Source organism: Rattus norvegicus, chromosome 4, assembly GCF_036323735.1.
Source record: "Rattus norvegicus strain BN/NHsdMcwi chromosome 4, GRCr8, whole genome shotgun sequence".
Taxonomy (NCBI): domain Eukaryota; kingdom Metazoa; phylum Chordata; class Mammalia; order Rodentia; family Muridae; genus Rattus; species Rattus norvegicus.
Window position 1 is genome coordinate 105,084,093 of NC_086022.1, and position 23,882 is coordinate 105,107,974.

General features: G+C 39.5%; 1 protein-coding gene across 2 annotated transcripts; it reads left to right on the forward strand.

The window, feature by feature from the left end:
* The first annotated feature begins 669 nt into the window (after positions 1 to 669).
* Positions 670 to 16,747, forward strand: Rnf103 (ring finger protein 103). 2 transcript variants are annotated; one of them, XM_006236653.5, is made up of 4 exons: positions 670 to 1,025; positions 2,921 to 3,060; positions 11,485 to 11,600; positions 14,722 to 16,747. In XM_006236653.5, the coding sequence occupies exons 1-4, from the start codon at positions 800 to 802 to the stop codon at positions 16,304 to 16,306; spliced, it is 2,067 nt and encodes a 688-aa protein (XP_006236715.1). In that variant the 5' UTR covers positions 670 to 799; the 3' UTR covers positions 16,307 to 16,747. The 2 variants fall into 2 exon arrangements, with proteins under 2 accessions (XP_006236715.1, NP_445890.2); NM_053438.2 differs by having other exon boundaries at positions 771 to 1,025; positions 14,737 to 16,744.
* Positions 16,748 to 23,882: the final 7,135 nt, after the last annotated feature.

A 23,882-nucleotide genomic window follows, 5' to 3' on the forward strand; every position in this document is an offset into this window, starting at 1 on the left:
TCTTGACTGGGGCCGCAGCTGCAGCGGGTCCAGTGCTCCGGGGGCGACGGCCGTGGCCTGAGGAGGCGGCAGGGACGGTGGCCGCGGTTGGCGCGGCGCATCCGCACAGGGCTAGTCCCCGCGCAGCTACGCAACTGACAGGAAGCCTCCCTGGAGAGCCGCGTCGGGGCCTAGTGTTATTTGCTTTTTGCTTTTTCTCCCTTCACGACTGTGGTCTCGCGCTCTTCCTCAGCGGGAGCCGCCGCGACGCCCCCTCGCGGGCCGCCGGCCTGAGAGGCGCCGCCCGCGGGAACCTGGAGCCGCCGCCGGGCCTGGGCGGCCGCCGGGGCCTGAAGCCTGGGCGTTCGGCGCGGCGCTGCGACGACCGCTCCAACCCGCGCTGGGCGCGCCGGGCCCCAGGCCTGGCCCAGCCGAGCACCGCGCCTTCCGGACTGGGGCCACGTAGTCCGGCGCCAACCGCCCTCCGCTGGCCCGCAGTCTATCGGAGCTGCCTCCTGGGTCACCCCTGGTGGGCTCTTGCCCCTTCCAGCCTTCCGCGGTTCGATGGGTGGAGTGCTTTTGAACGTACCCTCTTCTCCCTTTCTCAGCTCTTGACCGCAAGGCCAGAGCCGGCGCCCTCAGCCGCACGCACGCAGCGATCCACCTGCCTCCCCGCGGGGATGGCCCGCGGGTGACCGCCACCGCCGCGCGCCCTCGCTGCCCTCGCCGCCCTCGCCCAGGCTACGCTCCGTCGCCCCGCACTCGACCCCCTCTTCTTGTCCACGGCGTCCCGGCTCCCGGCGACGCCAAGAGGGCGAAGATGTGGCTGAAGCTGTTTTTCTTGCTCCTGTATTTCCTGATCCTGTTCGTCCTGGCCAGGTTTTTTGAGGCCATTGTGTGGTACGAGACTGGCATCTTTGCTACTCAGCTGGTGGATCCGGTGGCATTGAGCTTCAAGAAGCTGAAGACCATTCTGGAGTGTCGAGGGCTGGGCTACTCCGGACTACCTGAGAAGAAAGATGTACGGGAGCTGGTGGAGAAGTCAGGCAAGTGCTGAGCTCCCGGAGGGAGGTCGCCTCCAATGTCCTGGCTCTTCCCCAGCTCTTAGAATGAGGCAGCTCCCGGAATGGTTAAGCAGACTGCTCCAGGGAGTTGCCCAGGTCGTCTTTGTCCATTCTAAATGAATATGTAAATCTTGGTTTTGAAAAAGAAACTGTTGGAGTATTTGGTGTGTTCCAAAGTCTCTTTGGAAATGACAGTTTGAAAGTGTAGCTTTAAAAAGAAAATCATTAAATCGAACCATTTGTCCCAGAATTCAGGAAATTGATTATAGGAGAAGGAAAAAAAAAACTCCAAAACAGCCTGTAAATTGCAGCTTCTGCCTCCATAGTGAAAACAAGCTGCGGGAGGGTAAAACATCATTAAGATAATAACAAAAGGCACGTGGACCTTAGATTTATGCGTAAATTATGCATTTAATTACAGATAAGGTGTACACTGTGCAATATTTGCTTTTTTTACTTTAAATTTAGCGAACATTTTGTGTGATTGTCGTCCTTGTTTGGAGTTCATATTTTCTTGCAGTATTATAATTTTTACTTTTGAATCTTGAATGTATACCTTTCTTGTCATGTGTCACAGGCATCCGTGCGTCACTTAATGGGTTGTGAAAGAGACTTGAAATAGTGCTGAAAGAATATTTATGTAGCCATTGATTTGTGATAGGATTAGGAGGGGAAATACAGTTAACTTGAAAGTGTCTCCGTGTTTAGACAGTCCTCCTGAAAGAGGAATGTAACTTGAGAAAGGCGTTCTGAGTTGATGTAGGAAGCATTTGATGAAACTGATGACTGTCTGGTTTTGTCCTTTCAAGTATGTCATCAGCGGGGCCTTGTACAAGATCTTTTTTTTTTCCCTGAGGTATTGCTATCTAGACAAATAGTGTGATAGGCAAGATTACAACATAAAGCAGTCTAACACTTGTGTGGTCACCAGTGGGGGAAAAGGAAGGAATGCTTGGTAAGGGATACACTTTTCAACTGTGTTTTATTGTTGCTCTTGATTGCTGCTGGTTTATGCTGCCATTGGTTGTTGGGGGAGGGAAGTGGCTTAGCTATCTCATACAGTTATTTGATCACACAGTTTTTTTTCCCTTTGAGCTTTATGTTAGATATTTTGCTGCCGTTTGAGCCTAAAATTGTTGGAATGTACAAGGAATCTATACATAGTCTAAAGAATATACAACCAATGTATGATTCAGATCCCATATTTTACAGCATAACAAAAAGCAATCTTGGTATGACAACTTAACTGTAAAACCTAAATGTTTGTTGTAGATGGTTTTGCTGTTTAGAATGGAACTGGAATACCACTATGTAATATTTAAGGCAAAGGTTAGATAGTATGACTTGAATGGTTCGGTTTTTTTTTATATTTCATTATATATGATCCAAGTTTACCTGGTACACTTGTGTATGAATATGGGGATTTGTTGTTCTGATAGGTAACACTCTATCTCTCCCATTCACATAAAAACCTTGTGGCCATTTTAAGCAGGCTGATGGCAAATTCTGTGAACCCTCTTCTAAATCTTGTGAGTCACAGCACATAAACCAAGCTTTGAGAAACATGTGAAGCTTGCACAGGCTTTATGTAAAATTAAATGATTACTAGTTTGAGGGGATTTTTTTTTGACTGGTGTAATTTAGTAATTTACTAACAAGCTATATGATGACCCCCCCAATGGAATATATGCTCTACTATAAGAGATGAATTATTGTCTTTTTTTCATCTTTTGTTGATGTATGAATCTTGTATTTAGGAACTATTCTATTTTGTAGAATGAAAATATAATAGTGTTCTTATTCATGATATAAAATGGAATTAATCATTGAAGTTGGGATTTTTGAAACCTTAACAGGGTTTTTATTTTTTCCTTCAGGTGACTTGATGGAAGGTGAACTCTATTCTGCTCTCAAGGAAGAAGAAGCATCTGAGTCTGTTTCTAGTACCAATTTCAGTGGTGAAATGCATTTCTATGAGCTTGTAGAAGACACAAAAGATGGCATCTGGCTGGTTCAGGTAGAAAGGATGACAATACTTAATGAACCTTATTTATACCAAAATAGTATTTACCACTGAGTACCTCTTCTGTTGTTTTTCAAAGCAATGATAATGAAAATTAGGTCAGGAGGTGCAGCTCAGTTGGTAGAGTATGGCCATGTATGAAATCTTGGCTTCAGTCCCTAGCACCACCTAAACCACGTTGTGTTACACACCAGAAATCCCAGCATCAGGAGGCAGAAACTAGGACTCAGAGGTTCAGGGTCTTCCTCAGCTGCCTAACGAGTTCAAAGCCAGTCTAGATAGGAAACATGAGACAATGTCTTTGAGAAAAAAAAAAGTAAAAAGTAAAGAGTGGAAAAGGAAAGATGGGGGGCGTTGTCTTGAGAATCAGCAGACAGAAATGTCTAGAAACACACATGTTCCTTTTATTTAGCAGTGTACACTATTTTGTTTTATTTTTTAACTCTATCTCTGAGTTTATTAAGTTTATTACTCCACACAGGTTTAGCATGCAAGGGAAGAACACTAAAGTAAAAGTAAAAAGTCTTTGCATTAGTGAAGCAGCCAGCCTTGCATGGCAGCTGTGCTAACCGCCATAGAAACAACTCAGCAAAGTAGCTATACTGCGGGACTTAGGGAACATGCTTTTCTATTCCTTTTTTCCTTCCTTATGGTGATTAGATAGTTTTTATGATATCAAAACTGTGAGATTTAGTTAGTATATTAGGAATTTCAAGCTGTAAAGGACCTTAAAAATTATCTTTAATGATTTTCATGGTATGGATTTTGGTAAGTGGATACACAGCATTAATGTAACCATGTGTATTGGAATAATTCGGAATTGGAATATTGAGCATGTAATGTCATCCTAAATATTACTGAAAAGGCAAAGTTTAATTTTTAAAATCTATTCACTTGCAGTAACATAACAAGTAAGCTTGAAGTCTGAATATGACCAAAGTTAAGAATGTAGAGTGTGGCTGGCTGAAACTCAGAAGTCATGTCAGACTGTTTCTGAAGCACTAAGATGAGAGGGAGGTTGTTGAAGGCCCTGGGCCTGCTCAGCAGTATTGCACTAGGGTCAGATCCCAGGTCCTCTGGTTTGTTTTCTTCCTTCAGACGGACTTCTGTGTAGTCATTGACAATGCATACATCCATCCTCCCATTTTTTTCCAGTGCTCTTGACATTCCACTTTGCTGTTGACCAGTTTTGACTTAGGGTTTGAAAATTAAAATAAAAGCTTCATATTACTTTCTGAGAACAAAGGCTACAAGATTTGTTTTTAAAATAAGTTTTAGAAACCTTAATTGGAAGGAAGCCTGAGTTTTGTCATTGGCTGGCAGTATAATTGGGAATAGGTAGGTTTTCTCTTGTTTCTGGACTCAAACGCATGTGCATTTAAAGAGGATGGAATGATGCTGTCATCTACTGTGCTGGAAGAGTGAGCTTCCGTGATTCTGTGGAAATGTCACTGAATACCCTGGTCTTCCCTTTTTAGTTCCATTCCTACTGTATTTGACTTTTTACCCTTTATAATCAGCAAAGGTAGAACCTGAGAGGGTTTAGTCTGTACAAATTCTAGTTTATTTCTGTTTTTGTTTATTGAGAAATAAGCTATAAGGGTTGAGAATATAACTCAGTGGTAGAACGTTTGCCTGGTATGCCTGAAGCCCTGGATGTGATTTCAGTCATTTGTTTAAAGCTTTATAAAATTATTATTCTATTTCTTGCCCCAAACACTTACTTCTAATCTGGCCAAGAAATATTTATTGGTTTTGATAATTTTAGGTATATTGACAAGATAGAATTGAATGGTCAGTCCCATTGCTGTGGTTTTATGGCCTAAATGCTTATCGCTTACATGATTTGATTTTCTGAAGTGGATGGTGGAGAAGGCATTAGGCATGGCTAAAATGCAGAAGATGTCAAAGGCCTGGGAACTGCTTGGAAATACAGGATCCTACTTGTAAATGCTAGGTAAATCTGATTGACTAGTTAGCTATATATGCTTCACTTTTAAGTTATCTTTTTTTAAAAAGATTTATTTTTATTATGTATACAGGTGTTTTCCCTTATGTGTGTCATTGTACTGTGTGCTCGCCTGGTGCCCACAGAAGCCAGAAGAGGGTGTCAGATCTCCTAGAACTAGACTAACAGATGGTTGTTAACTGCCATGTGGGTGCTCAGAATCAGAAGTAGGTCCTCTGGAAGAGCAGTCAGTACTCTTAACCCCTGAGCCATCTTTCCAGCCCCAGTTACCTATCCTCTTGATGTCTCACTAAAGATATGTATGAACTAAATCCCTTAATATGTGATAAAATTAATCCATTTATTTAGTATAAATGACTTTGCCAGAGCTATGACCAAGCAGCTCACATTCCAGTTGTGAGAATCAGACATCAAATAAATTAATATTGAATATAATGCCAATAAGTTGGAAGTTCTGAGAAAAAAGAAGTGGACTAAAGAGATAGAATAATGAGGAACTTTTTTACAAGGTGGCTATTGAACAAAGTAATAAGCAATGATGTAAATGTAGCTTTTAGTCTCTTCATTATTTTCTCCCAAGTATTTTAAAAGTCATGTATTTAACAGTTGAAAAATACTTCCTAAGGAAAACAGAATGTATATAGGGAACAGTACAGTAGGGCACTCTTTGTTTTTCCAGTAATGTGCAATGCCACTGATTTCCAGTGTCCAGCTTGTGTGCTTTGTGACCAGTTACTTAGATCTGTCAAATGGCTAGTCTGGTCTGCAAGGCCAGTGTCTGTTCAGATAGTTGAGAGAAGTAAGCCTGAGACCCTGCTGTTGGAACTAGGAGCTAACCTAAGCAGCTGAACTTAACGGCCAGGCACCTCTCTTAAGTTATAACTTCATAGTTATATTTGGGTTTTGTTTGTTTAGTTAGTTTTTAAAACTATACTTAAAATTTTAAAAATATTTGCTAGAAACAGAAGGGAAGTGTTCTCTTGGTTGTTTGTCACTCCTCAGCAAGACTATCTCTCAAGAATACAGTTCTGTACAGTTTAACTGCTGGGTCTCTTCTTCTATTTTGTTTTCTGTTGTTTGTTTTGAAGCAGGGTCACTGAGTAGTCCAGGCTCATTACCTTCTTCCTGCTCATCTTTCTGACTGCTGAGAGCAGGTGTCAGCCATCATGACACTCTTATGTATTTTGAAAGAAGCTGGCTAGTTTGTTTGCTCTTTTCTGTTTTTTAAAGTGCCTATGAGGAGTATTTTCACACACTGTACTGCATAGATTTTGGCCATTTCTGTCTTCAGCTTGTCAAACTTGATTCCATGTGTTTCCTGTGTACTTGAGCATGTGTGATGAATAGAACTATAGGAGTTATTTTTCCTATTGCTATGACAAAGGAAAGGTTCATTTTGGCTTCCTGTTTGGAGGGGAAATAATGCAGCAGTCATGTAGGTGGCTAGTACATCTCATCCATGTCAGAAAATGGAGAAAGATGAATGCAGGTATTCATTCCACTCACCTTCTTTTAAAAAAATCATCATCATCCTTCTATGTGTGCATGGATGATGTATGTGGAAGGGATATGCCCACTGTGGTATATGTGTGACAGCCAAAAGACAACCTTGTAGATGTCCCTGAAACATGTGGATTTGGGGGCTCAAACTCAGGTCAGGAGGCCTGTCAGACAAATGCTATCCTACCAAGCTATCTCATCCCCTCTGCCTTCCCAAAGTTTTAAAAATTACCTCTATTTTTTTTGGGTGAGAAGTACTTGTGGAGAACAGAGGACAGCTTGTAGGAGTTGGTTCTCTCCACTAACCATTGCAAGAACTAATTTTTATTTTTAAAAATAGCAAAATCCATGACACCTTTATGAATAATATACACTATGTATTTCACACAGAACCAAGTCCTTCCTTTGTAATACAATTGTAACACAGAGTTACAATTTTGTTCTTCCTCCCTAACTTAAGCTCCTGCCATTAGCCATTCATTTCCCAATTTTGTGGCTCTTTGACTCTGCCACCACCCAGTCCCCTTGGCACCCAAAGTCGAGGATTATTTTGCTTTCAAAAGATTGCTGGTTAGAGGAGCAAAGCTTTTGAAGTGGAAAAATTGCATAAAGTATAGCTTTTTCTTTTGTATTTGTCCTCTAACATTTTTTTCTTTATTTCTTTTGACTTTTGTCATAATTTTAAAAGAGATATAGCTGTTCATTCCCTACTAGCTGTGCCATTTATTGGGATTAAAGTCACTGGAGTTGCACAGCACCGAAAAACACTTTATAGACTTAAAGTACTGGAAAGCTTTGGTCACTGTTTACTGAAGAATTCTGTTAATGCAGTTCCTGTTTGGCTGGAAGCATTAACAGCTGATTTTAAACTTGTTTATTTGCTCTTTTATTTGTTTATTTGTTTAGGGAAAATCTAATTATTTATCCCTTTAATGGGCTACTACAGAGCAAAATATGCAGCAAGCCACTGTGTTTTATGTTGGTGGAAATGTTTAGAATTTACCCATAAAGTAAGCCAGTGAGAGTAGTACACTTGATTTTAGTCAGAAATTAGAAACAATAACAGGGTGAATACTTACAGTTAGTTAATTAGAATGTTATTCAGTTTCAGCTTTGTCTTATCACTGATCCTCAATTTTGATGACTTTACACAGAAGATATCTATCTATCTATCTCTATATATTTAATTTGTAAAACTGTATCCCTGTTAAAATACTGAGGAATGTAAAAATGTCAGCTCTCTTATTCAAAGGAACCGCAGTATGTAACTGTGACTCCTCTGGGGGGGGGGGGGTAACAAGGACGCACTAAGTGTTCTGAAGAAATACACCCTCTTCTTAAAAAACAGGCAAAAGTATATTTGCAAATATATTAGCTATCTTTTATATAAAGGAAACCAAAACAGTTAGTATGCCGTTGCATAGCAAGATGCCATTTATACTGTCTGTTAGAAAACATACAGGATGACAGGTTGTTGGGAAGGAACTTTTGGTTATAATAGAAATTGTTTTAGAAACTCTTTATAAAAAGACATAGAAGTTGGGTGGTTGTGGTTTTGGTGGCTGTCTTTAATCCCACCACTCTGGAGAGGCAGAGCCGTGCAGATCTCTGTGAGTTTGAGGCTAGATTGGTCTACAGGACCAATTCCAGGACAGCCAAGGCTAAATAGAGAAATCCTGTCTCAAAAACCAGAAGTGGGGATTGTGTAGAACAAATTGTAAAAAGCTTGAAAAAGTTTAGTTCAGCTCAAATGTTTAATTAGCAGCACCCAGATCATCTAGACACAACAATGAACTGAAAGATTGCCCTACATTTAGCCTGTGATGCCAGATCTCTTTCAGGCTTGAAATTCACCTGTACTTCGATTCAGATTTTTTTCTTGTATTTGAAAACATTCTCTGTAGAGAATTTCTGAGAAGTATCTCTTCTCATGTAGTAGACCAGCAGTGTGGATTCACTCCAGATGATGTGTACTTTGTAGGACATAAGCTGTAGAGCAGAGCACTCCTGCTAATGTGACACAGTTTAATAGGCGAAGAAGATTTTGTTTTGCCATTAACTGAGCCAGATGAGCTAATTGTGAAAACACTACCATTTTTATAGTGACCATTTAATTCAACCTCCTTCAAAGTTAATGTATGTAAAACCTTTAGTTGACTAATCGCATAGGATTTTAACAAAACAGTTTCTAATTGTGTAGCAATAGTGACAGAATCATAAAATGATTCATTAAATGCTTAGATGACTTCTCATTTTTGTACAGCTCTCTCAGTGGGGAATCCTTAAACTCTTCCAGAACAGATGCTAGAACAGATTGCTGAGTAAATAAGGCCCCAGGGTTGAAATTGTCATGTAGCTCCTCAGCCTCTCTCACAATTCTCCTCACTCACTCCTGCTGTCCCTGCCAGAACCAGGGTGTGCCTGGGAACAGCCCTCTCTTATTCCCCCTTCTCATTCCTAACACAGAAGTGCTTGTCATGCATCTGCAAGGTACTTGCACAATCAGCAATTAGGTCTTCACTCAAAGATGCCCTGCGACTTAGGGCTGTGTGCACGTTGACAGTGGCAATGTCTTAGCTCCTTGAGGCATTGTCATTGCCAACACAGGCCTAAAATATTTGGGTTATTTTACAGCTTTAGTCAAGAAATGGAAGAAATGTTGGGAAAGAGAGTTATTTTTAAAGAGAGAGAAAGGAAGAGACAGAGAAAGAGGAGACTGCAAAGAACAGAGAGTATAGTATTTAATTACACAGAGACTGATTTGAGAAGTCTGAAGGTTATGTTCAGGTACTTTTGGCCCCATGATCAAGAGAAGTACTAATGACTCTTGAGAAGTAACAGAAAGGAAAAGAACACTTATTTTGCCGCTGGGTATAGAACTGAGTGGTGGAGCATTAGCCTAGTATGCTCTTAGTGTCCTATGTTCCACTTCCTGAACCACCATTACCTCCACTAAAGACAGAGAGACAGAGACAGAGAGAGAAGGACAGAAGGAAAAGGGACCAAGAATTAGGAAACAGACCATACTTGACTGCCCTGATTCTCCAGGTAAACCTTTAAAATATACTTTTAGACAAGAAAAAGGGCTAAGTAGCATCTTGGGTAATGTGATCAGCATGACCTCCCTAAAAAGCTTATATTTTAACCGTGTCCTCAGTCCTCTGAGAATGCAAATGTGAACTCATGTCTCCCTCAATAAGACCATGTATTTTCATTAAAAGTATTGTCAAAACCATTTACTTAATTCTCTAATTCGTGTGCAAGTATTGAGTATTAAATGTATGTTACAGTGTGTTACATGTACATGTATGTCTCCATACGTGTTAGAACAACAGTATCCATGATGTATTATAGGAGTTGCTTGAGTAACTTCATTTTCCAGGACCATGTGCCCTCAGCCTGTGATGCTCCTGACATTTGTTAGACTTCCTAGGAAAAGGGCCACAGCTGAGGTCGCTGTCCTACCCCTTGCTTCTCACAGCGAGTTCACTGCTCGCACTCAGTTTATACACACGCCTGGAACTTTACTTCCTGAGGCTTTTCAATTATGAAAATAGTTCTTCCTGCCAGAAAGATTAGAGGCCCCCGAGTGTTGTCTTTGTAATTTCAAATTGAATAATGTCAGTAAAGATGGCATTTATGAAGACAGCTTAGGTCTGTATATGCTGGACTTAAAGTACAGGGCATCGTGAAAACTTTAGACATTTTTTGGTTTTCCATTAAATTGTATTTTATTATGTTTACATTTTTTAGAGTTATACTATTATCTTCAGTGAAACTCTGCTTCCATTAAGTCAGGAAGACTGGTGATAAAGAGAAGAGATATTTAACTACTACTGTCATAAACAGAGAAGTTAACAACATTTTGAAAGTCAAATTTTTTCCTTTCTTTAAAATATAATCAGCTCCTCTAAGAGCTAACTGTGTATGAGGGCTGTTTTGTACACTTGAAATATAAGTTTAAGGCTGCCAAGTTCATTGTGGCTGCTCCTGTTCCTAGAGTCTTTCTAATTAACAATAAGTCAGATATTTTCCTGAACGCACACCAGTATACAAAGCATGCAAAAAATCATGTTCCCCCTGATTTGCATTACTCATTAAAATGGTTTATGTCAGTGTTTCTCAATCTGCAGTTGCATAAAAGATATCCTACATACCAGATATTTATATTATGATTTATAACAGTCACAAATTATAGTTATGGCATAACAACAGAATAATTTTATGGTTGGGGTTAAGGGTCACGGTGTTAGCAAGGGTGAGCACTACTGATCTGTGTATTTCAAATGTCATTTCCTTTCCCAGTTTCCCATCCGTAAGCCCCTATCCTCTCCTTCCTCCCCCTTCTTCTATGAGGTGTTCCCCCTCCCACACCACCCCCTTTCTTTGGATTTTTAAAAACTTATTTTCAAAGAGAAATTGGCTTCAGGGCCTTTTTCTGATTGTGTAATATAATTACAGAAAATAGGTACGTAGTAGAGAATATGGCAGATTTTTCAAAGGCTTTTGGCTCCTATTCTGAGTTACTGATAGAGCATGGAGTTTAACGTACTACACTTGGGTTTCTTTTCTAGCTGGACAGATGTAACTTCTGTAGGAATAGCAGTGAGGGCCAGTAAGGTGGCTCAGCAGGTAAAGGTGCGTGCTGCACAAGCTTGCGGTCTCACATTCAAGCCTCAGTGCCCAGATAGCAGAAGGAGAGAACTGACTGTCATGAGTTCCCTCAGATCTCCACAAGGATGCTGTAACACTCATACACATATGCATGAATTTAATTAATAATGACAAATTAAAATATAAAAAGAAGTGCAGTAATAATGAGATGATTCAGTTGATCTAGAACTGGAAGCAGAATGTCATTAACAAAAAGAGTATTCTATAGATAGGAATGATTGGGTTTAGGTAATTAAAGTTTCACTTTTTCCTCAACTCTCTCTCTTGGGAAATAGGTCATAGCAAATGACAGAAGTCCTTTGGTGGGTAAAATCCACTGGGAGAAAATGGTAAAAAAAGTGTCAAGATTTGGAATACGGACAGGCACTTTCAACTGTTCCAGTGATCCCAGGTAAGTGGATTAAGAAATTCTGAGTTTAAACCCTGACCAGAATCTTTTTTGTTTAATAAAGAACACTACAAGAAGCCTGCCTGAACTGAAAACTAATTATTTGTTTAGTGCACTGCTGGTTACCCAGATGCCCAGATGTTTGTAGCTGACTTTCTCAGAGACCCCTTAAAACTGTCTGTAGTCCTTTGTTTCAGTTTTCTTTTCCAGATGGCTGTGGATGACATCACTGTTCTCATCTGTAGCTCAGACTGGCTTTATAACCTTCCCTTAGTCAAGGGCCTGGATTGCAGGCCTACATAACCACTTTCATACTTCTGACCTTCAGTTTGCATGTCCGTAGTCACTCTCCATCTGCTCCACAACTACCCCTAGGTATGCCCTTCTCTCCAATATCAAAGTCAGATTCATCCTTGTATTTAATCAGACATACCCTTTCTATCTTTTCTACCCCTCACTATTTTGTTTTTCTTTATTTTTTTAGATGTGGTTTGGTTTGTCATTGACTTCAGTATTCAGTGTATTATTACATTAATTCTGGTCTTGTTACTTAATTTTTAGTTAAATTTAGATTACATACATATGTGTGTGTAAAGGAGTATATATATGCACGTCTGAGCACAGGTGCCATTGAAGTTCAGAAGATGGTGTGGGATCCTTGGATCTGGAGTCATAGGTAGCTGTGAGCCTCCCAGTGTGGACACTGATTTAAAAAAAAAAAAATCAACATTTTTATATAGCCAAATGAACTGACAAAAGAGCTGGATAAAATGGTATATACCTGTATTCCCAGTGGGAGGCTGAATGGGAAGATCTCAAATCCTAAGCCACCCTATATAGTGAAACAGTTGCGCAAAACAAACCCTGAGAAATGTTTTCTTGATAGTATCATTGAATTTATTCTGACCTTTAAAATGTTCTTTTTTAATTGGCAGTAAAAGACTTTATGTTGATACATGGTAATATAAAATTCTTAAAAACATGATTTAATTTGACAGTTATAACAAGAAATTTTCTTTTGGGTAGTCCCAAGTTCTTTAGAATGACAGAACTTAAAAATACCAGTTCTGAACTGAACAGAAAACATAAAAGGAGGAAATGAGAGCATTAAGAGCTTGCCCGTTTTACAAAGCAAGATTTTGTGTCATAAAGATGTCATTATTTATGACACAAGACAGAAGCCAGTGTAGTTATAAGAGAGAAGATAAAAAGAATGACCAAGAGTAGAGATGTGGGACTGGGGAGATGTTTCAGCAATTGAAAACATTTTCTGATCTTGTAGAGAACCTGGGTTTGGTTCCCAACAGCAGGGGATCTGACATACTCTGTTCTGAGACCTGCAAACAAGCATACACACTACACATAAATACAAATTATAATGAGTAGAATGTGTCACCACAAGTTTCTTGAAATTAAGCCATTTAAACTCCGTAGATAAAATGGAAAGGGTCTACAGGCATTTTACCCACTGTTTGTTTTTGGCAAGGGTAAAAACAGGATTCATACCATTGAATTATTTTTCTTTGTATAACTCTATTGTTAAGGAACAGAAATACTTAATTTTTAAGGTATGTCTCTTTTCAAACCATTTCATGTTAATGAAAAATGTGCTGTTAAGGGACTGAATAAACACACTAAAAAGTTAAGAGTCAGGAGCTATGATTCAAAGTCACTAAGATGCTCCCCAGTGTCCTCTACAACCTGTTCTTTAAAAGACAACATACCATCTTCATTTATCTTAAATTATACCACAGTATTCCTGAGATAAATTAGTCATGCTGCCATTATAAAACATATGCCACATAACTTGACTTTCCTCTCTGGATCATATGAATGTGTAACATATTCATCTAACCCCAATAAAATATAAAATGTGCTTAGTAAATCAAATGTAACATCCCTTAGATCAGTATTCTGAAGCAACATAAGAAATCAAGTGCTATGCATTTTCAAGTCTATAACAAAGCATAGCTACCTGGTAGATATTTTTATTCTTTTTTTTTTTTTTTTTTTTGGAGCTGGGGACCGAACCCAGGGCCTTGCGCTTCCTAGGCAAGCACTCTACCACTGAGCTAAATCCCCAACCCCGATATTTTTATTCTTTATCAATATAAATTTTATATATCATAAAATTCTACATGGCAGGTTTTAGGAAGAATTTTTTTAAAAAAGGAAAATGTCTTCAGTTATCATCTATCCATAAGTAACGGGAAGTAATGTGATAGCTGTTTTAGTTTTTGTTATTTCTTATCACCTGGTTTTTCGGAGGGGACAAATGTCATATCAAGAACTCACTAGATACCAAAGGACCTCGTGCATAACTGTAATCAGGTGGTGATTGTAATTATGCTCATCATCACTCCACTGGTAAATGGATTGGCCTGAAACTTTGTATACTTTCTGTCTGTGTTTCCTAAGTGTTAAGGCCTTTTTTACGGTATTCATTACAGAGAAAAGAAAGTTAACTGTAACTTGAAGTAGCTGCCTTTTGGATTGGCTTATTTATGTAAAGATTACTGTTTAGTAGTTAGTGCCTATTGCCTTGTGCTAGGCCTTGTGGGAGTAGCTAGTTGAGAAGTGGTAAGGTAGGTGCCTATTGAGGACTCTGAACTACCTCAGGGACTCAGCATGTAGGAGCATTCATCTTCCTCTGTTTCTCCCTAATTTCTAACCATCTTTTAAGGCCTAATTCTTTTCCAACCCTTTCTTGAGCTATTTACCTGCTCAAATTCCTAGTAATATCTCTTCTTTGATCTTACTTTGTTACTGGTTTCTCATCCATAACAGCAGTTTTTAATTCTGTATGAGCAGAAATCACTTGCCATTATCTTTGGATCTTAGTATGTAACACAGTTGCACATAGGCGGTGCTAAAGTATTTTCTGACTCTTTGGCTTAGAAATGCTTTAGGTATGCCTTATACAAAATTTTTTTCTTAAACACAGAAATTCAAAGCAGACTATAGTAAGCTTGCTTATTCTGGCACACTTGCCAGAAGTTTTGGCTTCTCTTTGGTTATTGGAGATTATCTGGTCTCAAAGAAGAGGGTCTTAAAAGGGTACCTTTCAGGCCCTAAAGAAAATTGTTAGCATGTAAGTTGTTCAACAGCCTCACTGTTCATTCAGTTTACTCTCTTACAGGTACTGCAGAAGGAGAGGCTGGGTACGTTCCACTCTCATCATGTCTGTCCCACAAACAAGCACATCTAAAGGGAAAGTCATGCTTAAAGAGTACAGTGGGCGCAAGATTGAAGTAGAACACATTTTTAAATGGATAACTGCCCATGCAGCTTCTCGGATCAAAACTATATATAATGTTGAGCATTTGAAAGAAGAATGGAATAAAAGTGATCAGTACTGGGTAAAAATATACCTGTTTGCAAACCTTGACCAACCACCAGCTTTCTTCTCTGCATTAAGTATAAAATTTACTGGAAGAGTTGAGTTTATTTTTGTTAATGTGGAAAATTGGAACAACAAGAGTTATATGACAGATATTGGTATTTATAACATGCCGTCATACATACTTAGAACTCCTGAAGGAATTTACAGATATGGAAATCACACAGGTGAATTTATATCCCTTCAGGCCATGGATTCATTTTTACGCTCATTACAACCTGAAGTAAATGATCTGTTTGTTTTGAGTTTGGTTCTAGTTAATCTTATGGCTTGGATGGACTTATTTATTACACAAGGAGCAACCATCAAGCGATTTGTGGTTCTCATAAGCACTTTAGGGACATACAATTCCCTATTAATTATTTCTTGGCTACCTGTGTTGGGCTTTCTACAGCTCCCTTACTTAGATAGCTTTTATGAATATAGTTTAAGATTGCTGCGATACTCTAATACAACCACACTGGCTTCGTGGGTAAGGGCAGACTGGATGTTTTACTCTTCACACCCAGCCCTGTTTCTCAGTACATACCTTGGACATGGTTTGCTAATTGATTACTTTGAGAAGAAGAGACGGCGCAGCAACAATGATGAAGTTAATGCGAATAATTTAGAGTGGTTATCAAGTCTGTGGGACTGGTACACCAGCTACCTCTTCCACCCGATTGCTTCTTTTCAGAACTTTCCTGTAGACTCTGATTGGGATGAAGACCCTGACTTATTCTTGGAGCGGTTAGCTTTCCCTGACCTTTGGCTTCACCCTCTGATACCAACTGATTATATTAAAAACTTACCAATGTGGCGGTTTAAATGTCTTGGGGCTCAGTCTGAAGAAGAAATGTCGGAGAGTTCTCAAGACACTGAAAATGACTCAGATAGTGACAACACGGACACTTTTAGTAGTAGTAAGGATGTATTTGAAGATAAACAAAATGTTCACAGTTCTCCAGGAAGAACAAGTCGCTGCGATACTGAGGCTTGTTCATGTGCCAATAAATGTTGTCAGACCAGCCCATGTGAAAGGAAGAGGAGGTCATATGGCTCACATAATACTAAGGAAGATATGGAGCCGGACTGGCTAACTTGGCCTGCTGGTACGCTGCACTGTACTGAATGTGTTGTTTGCCTTGAGAATTTTGAGAATGGATGTTTGCTGATGGGGTTGCCTTGTGGTCATGTGTTTCACCAGAATTGCATTGTTATGTGGTTGGCTGGGGGCCGACACTGTTGCCCTGTTTGCCGTTGGCCTTCATATAAGAAAAAGCAGCCATATGCACAGCAACAGCCGTTGTCAAATGATGCTCCATCTTGACCATGTGCAGTTGTCCAATAAGCTTTGAGTATCTTACAGCTTGCCTTTTTAATGTTAGTCACAATGTTTTTGTGGTTTGAAGTTTAGTTTAATGTTAGTGCAGTGACAGGAAATACACATTATGCTGATGTTGATGACAGAATTTATTTGGATGCCTTGTGTGTCAATTGAATGCATACTAAACTGTAAAAAAATTATTTACAGCATTGAAAATTCAGAAGTTAATGGGTTTTTTGTAAGCACAAAAGAGGTATGGTAGAAATTTATCTTAGCAAGACTTTATGAGGCAGGATCAAATCCTAGTGGGCCTGAGCTGATTTCTTACCCTAAATGTTTTTTCCCTTTTTACAATCTCTGTCCAGCACCTCTTGGTTAAATAATGTATGCTCTGAGACATGAAATTAAAACAGATCTATAAAATAAATTATTTTAAAAGCAGAAGGTTGTAGGTTTTCTGATCTTAAGCTGTGATAAGGTAACTGGTTTTTGTAGGTGTTTTGCTGGATTGCTAGTTTCACGGGTCATTGCACCATGATGTTGAGGTGGAGGGAAGGATAGGAATCCTAGTGCTGACACTGGCTCTGAGTAGTGGTAGTTGACCTCGCAGCCTGATAGCTTGGATAGGAAAGGATTTTATAGGGGCTTTGAAAAATTAGTATTTAGCATATTCATCTAAGTAAAAGCAACTATAATTTATTGTCATACAAGGACTACCTTGTATGTTTAACTGACTTTTTTATTTTGAAAATTTTCAGTGCTACAGGAAAGCTGAGAATATAGCTAGTAGAGTAAATATCTATTTCTCTTTCGTGCACCATATTTGTATTTTATTACATTTACTTTAGCACCTTTTTATTACAATTTTAATATTTCTTCTTTTTCCCTCTCAGTCTATTGAAAGTAAACTTGAAACATGATGCTTTACCCATAAACAGTCACTACACCACATTTTCTATGAATGAGAGCTTTCTCTTACATAGTCAACACCTAATCATACCCTTGAAATTTAATATTGATTCAGTAATACCTAATACATGCTCCTTGTTTCCTAAATGTCTTTATATCTTTGTCTGTCTGTGTTTCATTCTTACTGCGAATATAGAGAAGACTCATCTGTTGGATTCAGTCTCCTTTTCTTCCATCCTGTCCTCTAGAGAAACTGCTCTGTGTGTGTGTGTGTGTGTGTGTGTGTGTGTGTGTGTGTGTGTGTATGTGTGTGTGTGTGTGTGTGTGTGTGAGAGAGAGAGAGAGAGAGAGAGAGAGAGACTTTCTATTTTTCTTCCATGTTTTGCATATCACTGGACTCAGTATTATTGTTGTTGTTGTTGTTATTATTTCTGTGTATTAAAACTTCAGGTGCTAGAGGGACTGCTCATTGGTTAAGAGCATTGGCTGTTCTTATGGGGACCTAGGTTTGATTCCTAGCTTCTATGTGATAGCTAACCAGCTAATTTGTAACTATAGTTTCAGGAGACCTAACACATTCTTAACCTCTGCAGGCAGTGGATGCACATGGTACACAGGCAAAACACCCATAGAATAAATTACATACATACATACATACATACATACATACATACATACATACATACATCTCAAGCACCCATAAAAATTAAATTTTTAAAATGCTTATTTTTGGTGCTCAATGTCATATTTAGCTAGTACCTCTCTATACCACCCTTGTATCTTGTTACTAATGTCTGTTAATCCTGAAGCACTCGTTTGCTTTTGACCCAGCTTTCTTGTCATCCATTTCTTCAAAGTACCCAAGTTTCATGATGGTGGTGAACTGCACTCCAAAATGGAAATGGGAAATAAATTATTTCCAGAGTACTAACAGTTTTTTCTTGCATGATAAATTGTGCCTTACTTTCAAATACTAGTAGAAAATAGGTGCTTTTTTTTTACTTTGAGTGGGATTATGTCATAATAAATCCATCATAAATTGAAAGTTTCACAAGTAAAAAATGCATTTACAAGTCTAAAGTACCAATGTAGTTCATTGTAGAAAAATGTCAGTTGTTTCCCCTCAGGGTCCTCTGACTGGCAGTTCCAGCTTGATACCCCTATCCAGAATACTATACTTTTCTATACTGGGAAGTGATCAGAATTTCAACTAACTGCCTCTAAAGAGAGACTTCTTTCTCATCATCCTAAACATTCAAAGATCATCAAACATCAGTAGAATGCTCGTCTAGATAGAATTCATGAAGCCCTAAATTGGTCCCCAGCACCATATGAACCGGCATGGTGGTACACACCAATAGTCCCACTCAGAGGCGGAGGATCAAGGGTCCAGTTCGTCCTCAGCTACATAAAGAGTTCAAGACCAGCCTGAGAGAAGACATGAGACCTCATCTTAAATAGGAAACCACCTAATAGAAAGGACTAGCAGCTATGGAATTATATCTCATAAGTTTGAGAACTTCAAATAGCAGCGGTCAGTGCTCATATGCCTCTGAACAAAAGCTGAAATCCTTTCCCTGTAGATGGGGGTCCTAGGATTTCTCACCTCCCTTTAGTTTATGCTTTCAGCAGATGGTTCTCAAATCTACCTGTTCTTCAAGGGCTCTTCCCACAGCATTGGTTTATACACAGCTATCTACTAGACAGCTCCGTTTGCTTGAAGTACTTAGAATTGAACTGAGGTCTTCTGGGGCAAGCTAGGCAAGCACTCTCCCACCTCAGCTTTTGCTTTTTGTGGGGAAGGATCTCATAAAGCATGGGATGGCCTTGAACTCATCATCCTGAGTTCAATTCTACTGCGCCCTGGCTCTGGGTTCTTTTAATTAACTACAGTGCTCAGTTGTCTTTCTTTATCCCCAGTCATCCTTTTAAGGGCTCAATGGAGGTGGGGGGGGGGTGCGTGTTAAAAAAATGTATATGAAAGTGTAGAAATGTTTAGACAAAATTTCTCCAGCTTTCCAGAGCACACCACACATAGGCTATCATTATCCTAAACAGTCCTTTTAAGTCTTTTCATAATCCCTTTCACTCAAGGAAGGGACTTTGGGGCATATGGGTACATAAAACAGCTGTTCAAATCAGACATTTACTGGCAGTAAAATTATAAATTCATTTAAAAGCCTCATGCATACAGCTTGCTGTTGACTAAAGAGCACGGCAGTTTTCCATACCAGTGTGTACTTATTTTTACATAAAGAATTAAATCTTGGGGCTGGAGAGCTAGATGGCTCAGCAGTTAAGAGCACTAACTGCTCTTTCAAAGGTCCTGAGTTCAATTCCCAACAACCACATGGTGGCTCACAAGCATCTATAATGCCCTCTTCTGGTGTGTCTGAATACAGCTATAGTGTACTCATATACATAAATAAAGAAATCTTTAAAAAGAAAAAAGAATTAAATCTTAGCTGAGCATGGTGGTACATACCTCTAATCCAAGGCAGAGGCAGGTGGATCTCCCTGAGTTTGAGGCCAACCTTGTCTACAAAAAAGAGTTCCAGGAGAGCCAGGGCTGTTACATAGAGAAATCCTGTTTTGAAAAACCAAAACAACCCCAAAAATAATATTGGCTAAATATCTTGTGTTAACTTTGAAGTTCAGCACATCTCTGACATTATTTAGAACTGATTGACATTTTTATTTTTATGATTGTCTGCAGAAAATGGCACTTTGTATAAATATATAATATAAAATGAAAAGAGCAGAAATATGTTTAGAGCCATTTCAGAAATTATTAGAAATTCTGCCTATTCCCATATCAAAATTCATTTAACAGTTTTTAGTGAAACTGAGTCAGAGACTAGCAATTTTTAAACAATCTGATACAATCTAAACAGTAACTAACTACTAGAATACTGATAGGGTAGTTACGTGCTGAGGAATGACAATAAGGAAAATATTTGAAGTCTCTTTTCTGTGATTAAACCTTTATGTTTCTATAAGAGCAGGAAACTATATACACTAAAAACACCGCAGTTCACAATGTGATGGCCTTGAGTCTGAGCCAAGATGTTTGAGGCAGTTTGTGTTGGCACTGTATGCCGCTACTACACGTCCAGTGCATCATGTGTGTTATGTGTTCAGAAACAAGGCTGTGGGGAAGCCACACTAAAACACAGGTGAATGTTACCACAAACACCTTAAGATTCATTATCTGTCTATTTTCTATTACCTTTTGTTCTTTTGCAAATTCAGGAACCTTTTATGTTACATTTATCCAGACTTCCAGATTCAGTTACTGGACCCCATATGGGGTCACAACCCACAGTTTAAGAAGTTAAGGCCTAGACAACAAAGAAATCAGCATTGGCCATCAATGCCCGCCACCCCCGTTACACATTCCTGGCTTACTACTGAGGTTAATTTTCATCCCACATTCTTACCACTGTGCTGTAATTTCCCTCCAGTGGGTGCTTCACTATCCTCCCCTTTACCTGGGTTATTGTTCCTTCCATAACTCTTTGGTTGACCAGACTGAATTTCCTTCCTAAATTCTTCACCTTCCCACCTTCTGCTTCCTTACTAGATTTAAAAGGGGGCAAAGATACCTACAGATAGCGACCGTCAGGTGAAAGACACCTTATTCAAGTGATTCAGCTTGGTGTCATCAACAGCTGGACGGACAGATGTATACTCTGTGTCTCAGCATTGAACTTGTACTTCGGACATTCCTGGCAGACGCATTGAACTAAACTTTGCATGTGGCTTTTTACGTCTTTTGTGGTAGGGCCCGTGTGTTATTAATCTGACTACGCACAGTGCATGATACAAAGTGGACAAAATACTTTTTTCAGTGTTATGTGTACAATAAAAATCCCACAATGAAAAAACAAACTGCAAAGAGGTTAGAGGACTGCCAGGCATTCAGGCCTTGGTAAACATGACTCATCTCTTAATTGTTAAGCAGGGAGGGTAACACTGCTCATCGAAGATTTTCCCTGAGGTAGAAAACTGAAGGAAACACTGAAGCTTGATAGACTTTATTTCAACTTGTTTTAAATGAAAGTTCTGCTTCCTTGAACAGTGTCTTGTATTTAAGGAAGCCCAAACCTGCTGTCTTTACAGTTGCAGGATTCCCTGGCTAATGGTGGCAATATGACACAAATCGTTCTGCTTAGGAGACTTGAAATTAAATTATTTTGTATGTAAAATCTTTTTATTCTATAAAGTTGACAAGCTCCCTGAGGGATGAAATAATGTTAGAATTGCTTCATCTCACTATGTAAGGTCCAATATAGACATTCAGTAAATAATTGCTGGCTTGAATTTTAAGAACGTATTTTAGGGGGTTGGGGATTTGGCTCAGTGGTAGAGCACTTGCCTAGCAAGCGCAAGGCCCTGGGTTCGGTCCCCAGCTCCGGAAAAAAAAAAAAAAAAAAACAAACAAAAACCTAGAACGTGTTTTAGTTTTACCTCTAACTTGTCTTGTGCAGGCAGGAAAGGTAAGATGCTGTTTACTTTTTAGCTTACTTGGAAGCCTGGTAAGTTATTCTCGTAATCTTTCTCTTTGCTCACCTGTGGTTTTTCATTTTACTATTCCTTAAAACTCAGTCTAGGAGGGGACTGGAGAGACCAGACGGTGCAGAGGTTGAGTGGGCCAGCTGCTCTTACAGAGGACCAGGGTTCAATTCCTTGCCCCACATGGTGGCTCACAAACATCTGTAACTCAGTTTCAGGGGATCTAATTATGGTTTCTGGCCTCCTTGGGGACCAGACATGCATGTGGTACACAGACATACATGCAGGCAAAACATCCATACACATTCAAAACGAAAAGAAACAAAAAAAAAAAAAAAAGCAACTATGCCAAAAGGACATAAAAGCTGGTAAAATGTTGGGCTGATATAAAATTAAGACAAGTGCTGAAAATTAATTGTTAGAAATGATATTTTAAAAATCATTTGTGGAGTTTTTCTTTTCTTAATTGTAAAACCTACATCTATATATTTCCTGGGAGGGGCTGGACGCTTGTCCTGGCAGTCGTGGAAGCCAGAGGATGCTGTGTGGGAGCCTGGTCTCCTCTCCCACTGCCTGGGTCCCAGGGATCCAGTGCAGGTTCTTCATTTCACGGCATGCACCTTTCTGTGCTGAGCCTCCTCACCGCCCAACCTATGGTCATCGTGTTTCTGTTCTTTGTTGTCGATAATTGTACGTTGATACAGGCAATCTATGCAAGTGTTTGACTCTTTTCTGACCCAAGTTTATACTTCATAGGTGCCAGAATCTCTGGCTGGGAATGTAACTCAGTAATAGGATGCACCAGACCCTGGATTCCAGCTGGAGCAAGCGACACTTTCCTTCATAACACCCTCTGCAGCATTGGACTAGGCAACACTCTGACTTAATAGACGATCACAAATTCAGGACAGTTGAGATTAAGATGACACGAGGACACAGCCTACAAACCTACATGTCCTCAGAGCTCAAGTATAGTGTGGTGCAGCTATGGTATGTATGTACATTCTCCCTTTAAGTATGATCAAAAGAATGTCTCAGCTGATCCACTCTGATCTATACCTTTTAGGTAGAATTGTACCTTTCTAGCTTGTTCATGGATTTTTCCACCATATTCCTCTCTCAGAAATAAACTCATTGCAGAAAAAGCTATGGAAATTTGGGTTGAAGATCTAGCTCAGAGGTATAACACTTGTGTGTATGTGTGTGTGTATGTGTGAGTGTGTGTGTGTGTGTGTGTGAGAGAGAGAGAGAGAGAGAGAGAGAGAGAGAGAGAGAGCGCATCATTGCTATTACAAAGGTCTGAAACTCATTTGGGGCATATTTTTCAGAATGTTTTTGTTGACAATTCGGGGACTGGTGACATTTCTACATAGGTAGTTTATTTAGAGTTTTGTGATTTTTTTTTTTCAGGAAGACTGACTGGTAGGGCGTTCTACAGCAGAGAGCAGTTAGAACAGTGGTATTTGGGGAAGCTGGTGTTTGTCTTCTACATGTTCCCATTTGTTTTTACTCAGTTCCTGAGCCAAGTGACCAAACCTACTGGTTTCTGAAACAAAATCCATCAAATCAATTCTTGCCTCTGTTATCAGATACGTGAGTAGGAGAAACCTCTTAAAATACCACACAGCGACATCCTATGCTTTAAAATTTGTGCTCAGACAATTTCTTCGTTCTGTACGTGGTACACTGCGACCTATCTCAATGGATGCTCCTTTATTTAGAACCCACCTAGTGTTGTTTGACAAGAGGTAAAAAAGGATGTGACTCTCATCAGGATCATATGTGATGCTCACTCGGTCCAGTCTTTCTGCCTTAATTTAGGTTACTGGTGGCCTAGTTATACCTGGCACACACATCATATAATAAAAGACATGGCACCTTTACAAGATTTATAAACATCCCACCTGTCAGGATTCACGGAGAAGCACCGGCTTAGCTGGCAACACAGCAGTCCCCAGTGTTGAGGTGGACACTTCATTTGGGAAGAGAGATGAGTCAGAGGTCATCTTTTGAAAAGTCCAGTTCTGTTCCAATCTAGTCTCTTGGAAATACATTGTCATCCCATATCAACATAGTAGCTGTTTCACCAGAATCTTTATTTCAAGAAAGCCCATAAGCTCATTTCTGTGCTTTCAGCACCAAATTCATCCCCTGA